Consider the following 3812-nt stretch of genomic DNA (forward strand, 5'->3'; position numbering starts at 1 on the left):
AGAGGTAGATATGGTTAATATACAAACCAGAAGAAAAACATATCTTGATTCCACCTATTTGCCAAGTACAACCAAGTGAGGCCCTTTTGAGCTTAATTTGTGGTATTCTAGGTTTTTAGTTGAAAGAGAGTTTAAAGCTCATTAAATTCTACTCTTCTAATCTGTTTACTTTTACATGGAAATGATACTTTCTTCAGAGGCTGTTAGTTTCCTCTGTAACAACCCAAGGTTTTTCAGGTTGACACTTACATTTGCAGAATAAGAAACTTGTTTTTCTCCTTTGGACAGGGACTATTCTGATAGCATGGGAAGCCCCCAAATGTATTCAGTCAGTGTTTTTTGAATATTTAATGGTCAGTTGAAAGGAACAATACGCTTCCTCTCAGGAACGTCTTTAATCAGCAGGCTGACTATCACAATGAGTATTTTGTCCCTGGGACTCAGAACATTTTGGGGTGGAGCATCTTTAGAATGCGTACCCGAATCTCTCTGGTTTTAACACTGTAGACAATTGGGTTGAGCATTGGAGGTACAAGAAAGTGCAGATAGGAGAGAAGCATATATACCTGAGCTGGTAGTTTCTTTTTCCCAAAGCGATGGATTATGGACAGGCTGACTAATGGGGTGTAAAATAGTAGTACAGCACAGATGTGGGAAATGCAGGTGTTGAAGGCTTTGAGCCTGTCAGTATTGGAAGCAATACTCAATACTGTCTTCAAGATCAGTACATAAGAAATGAGAATGAGTACGGCATCTGTCCCCAAAGTGGAAAGCATGACAAAGAGCCCAAAGCCACTGTTCACAAGAGTGCTGGAACGGGCCAGCCTTAGAACATCAGGGTGAACACAATAAGAATGAGACAGAGCATTCACAGGCTGAAATTGTAGTCTTCCAAGGAGTACAGGCAGGGGCAGATGAAGGGCGGCACTACGGATCACAATGGCCAGCCCGATGGAGCCAATACGCTTGGTTGTGAGAATGGTGGCATAGCGTAAGGGCTCTCGGATAGCCACACAGCGGTCAAAAGCCATGGCCAAAAGCACAGCTGACTCAATGACTGAGAAAGTGTGAATGAAGAAGAGTTGCATAAAGCAGGTTGCAGCTCCCACCTTCCTCTGGCCCGCAAGAAAGACTGCTGCCATTGAAGGCAGTGTAGAAACTGAGAGGCCCAAGTCAGCCATTGAAAGCATGGAAAGGAAGAGGTACATGGGTGTGTGAAGGCTGGGCACAGATTTAACAATGTACATTATGATAATGTTGCCTAGCAAAGACAGACCATAGATAAGGCAGATAGGAATAGCTGTCCAGCAATGAGCAGTCTCCAGTCCTGGGAGGTCCATCAGTATGAAGCAGAAGCTGCTGGTATTATTGTGGCTTGGAATTGCCATAACTCTGAGGAGGACTGCCTGGAAGAATTATTGAGAAAGCAAAAGGTTATCTGTTAGCACATTTCATTATCATCTCCTCCTATTGGGGCTCATAGCTCTTGCTTCCAGAATAATATTGCTCTTCTTCCTCTTCTGGTCTCATGGTACTTAATTCCTTCCTTTAGACATTGGCAGAAGAAAAGAGTGTGGCCTATTGTTTCCTGGTCTGCCTTAGTTTTCAGAATTGGGTCATTCAGATAGAAAAAATTCTTCCTCATCTGAATATGTTTCCAGGTTTGAAAAATGCAAACTAAAACTGTGTTGAGAACACTTAGTTCAAGTGCATAAACTAGATTAGTTTTAATACCAGAATATAAAGTTCTAGATAGCTTAGATAAAGATAATTGTATTAAAGGCTACTTGGAAGTTAGAAAATAAAGTATAAGAATGTTAATGCTGACTCTGAACTGCTGATATTACCTGATATATATTGTAATATGTATATGCATATTTGTCTATATCTATATCTATCTATAATTTAGCTGTTTGTTTGGAGAGAGATTCAGAAGATTAAAATAATCTCATGACAAGAAGGTATCAGGAGTTTGGCTTGATGTGAATGTTACTGGATTTGAATCCCTTCTCAATCTTTGTGTACAGGATGCTCTCTCAAAATATTTGAACAGCTGGTACATACATGTGAGAGGAAGAAGCTGAAGACTAGATAATATTTGTAGTTGTAAACACAATATATTTTTATGGTTTCACCCATTTCCTGAGCTCCTTCTATGTACTCAGTCAATGTAAGATAATGAAATAATATAAAGCTTCTGCCTTTGAAACTCCAGTAACCCACTGGTCAATATAGATACCTCTATAAACTAGTTCATAAAGACATTGACCATGAGTCAGATAAAAGGTCTCAAAGGTGTGAATTCACACTCTCCTTTCTATGACTTACCTTTTAAAGAATGATCCTGGGTATCTTCAAGAACAATTATTAAATAAAGAGATAAAATGTGAACTCTGAGCACACAGACTTCAAAGAAAACTTTGGTTGCATATCTAAAGTCCAATTGAATGATAATTTTCTCCCTCAGCATCTTAGGAAAATTTTCTCGGCAACAAAGATCTCAAAGTTCGTGGGCAGTCATTCCTATGGCAGTTGTGACCAGCAGAACAGTCTGCATTATATCGTAATTCTCTCCTACAAACTAATTACAATGATGCCCTGTAAAGTCATGAAGAACACCTACAATCCCCACTCCACATGTCAACCCTTAGTCTAAGAAAAACCCAGAGAAGAAATTCTACAAAGAGTGAACAATGGTGTCAAAATTAAAACAAACATGGTAATTGAACAGCAAACAAATATTGGCAGAAATTACAGCACAAGTCATGGAGGAATAATAATAATAGTAATGGCAAAAAATCCCATTTATAGTAAAAACAAAAAGCAGAGGGAGGCTTATTGGATTTGAGAAGAGATTTATAATAGGAAGAGGAGAACTCAGTTTTTGTGTGGCTATGCCTATGGAGATGTGAGAGTGAGTAGTAGGAGTCATCTATGATGTTCTAATAAAAACTCTCTCTGAATCTTGATTACAGAGGGAGCAGTAGGCAATAAATAGAATTTATATCCACCTACCTGCCTGAAAAGTTTTATTGATAGGCTGTTAATCACAGTGTGTTTTCAAAAGAAAAAAAAGCATTACCCCCCAAAATGTAATGCACTGAAATTCTTGTAAGTATAGAAAACTTATCATTGTTAATAATATAAAATGTATGAGAATCAGAATTAATATTCCTTGGGGAATATTTAATAAACTGATACAAATGAAACAGCATCTCTACTCCTGAAGCATGACAACAATAGGAAAGAAGATAGTTTTATATTCTGAAGGTATGCCTAAGGTGATATGTGACAAGCAGGTGATAAGTTCAAAAATGAGAAATATCTGGATGGCTACTTGGAAGTCTTCATTTTGACCCCACCTTCTAAGAATGTCAGAAAAGAGAAGCTACTTCTCTCAGACTTTTAAGCTTAGACACAGGCACAGATTCAGCCAATGTGCCTGAATCTGTCCAGGGAAAAGTCTTAAGCTGTATAAGGACCCAGGTACATCACAAGTGTGAGCTGCCTTCTTCCCAAGGAGAATAAATCCTCACAAAATATGAGGGTGGGTGGGAAGAATTAGGGACACTAGGAATATGGGGAATTACCTGAGACAGGAAAAAAGAGGAGATAAAGCAGTAGTGAGCACTGCATTTCATGTGTAGTGCCAACTAATGTTTTCAGCATAATTCAATGACTATTAAGGGTCAAGCACACTGCTGGACTTTCCAGAGAGGTAATGGCATTATTTAAAACAAAATTCTGATAATGTGTTTATCCAAAGTACAGTGTTTTACCCGAGCTACCTGTGGTGATAAATCATGAGAAGA

The 3812-nt window shown here is 38.5% G+C and overlaps 1 protein-coding gene across 1 annotated transcript; it reads right to left on the reverse strand.

Annotated features, from left to right (window-relative positions):
- Nucleotides 1–440: 440 nt before the first annotated feature.
- On the reverse strand, nucleotides 441–1388 carry LOC119055745 (olfactory receptor 51G2-like). Its single transcript, XM_037154017.2, has one exon. It carries the CDS (start codon nucleotides 1386–1388, stop codon nucleotides 441–443), a length of 948 nt encoding a protein of 315 aa, XP_037009912.2.
- Nucleotides 1389–3812: the final 2424 nt, after the last annotated feature.

The sequence above is a fragment of the Artibeus jamaicensis genome, unplaced genomic scaffold (assembly GCF_021234435.1).
Source record: "Artibeus jamaicensis isolate MK-2021 breed Jamaican fruit bat unplaced genomic scaffold, CSHL_Jam_final contig_69, whole genome shotgun sequence".
NCBI lineage: Eukaryota > Metazoa > Chordata > Mammalia > Chiroptera > Phyllostomidae > Artibeus > Artibeus jamaicensis.

Excerpts from the sequence above, each read along its gene's own strand:
- LOC119055745 (XM_037154017.2), bottom strand. The coding sequence starts at position 1,388 with ATGGCAATTCCAAGCCACAATAATACCAGCAGCTTCTGCTTCATACTG.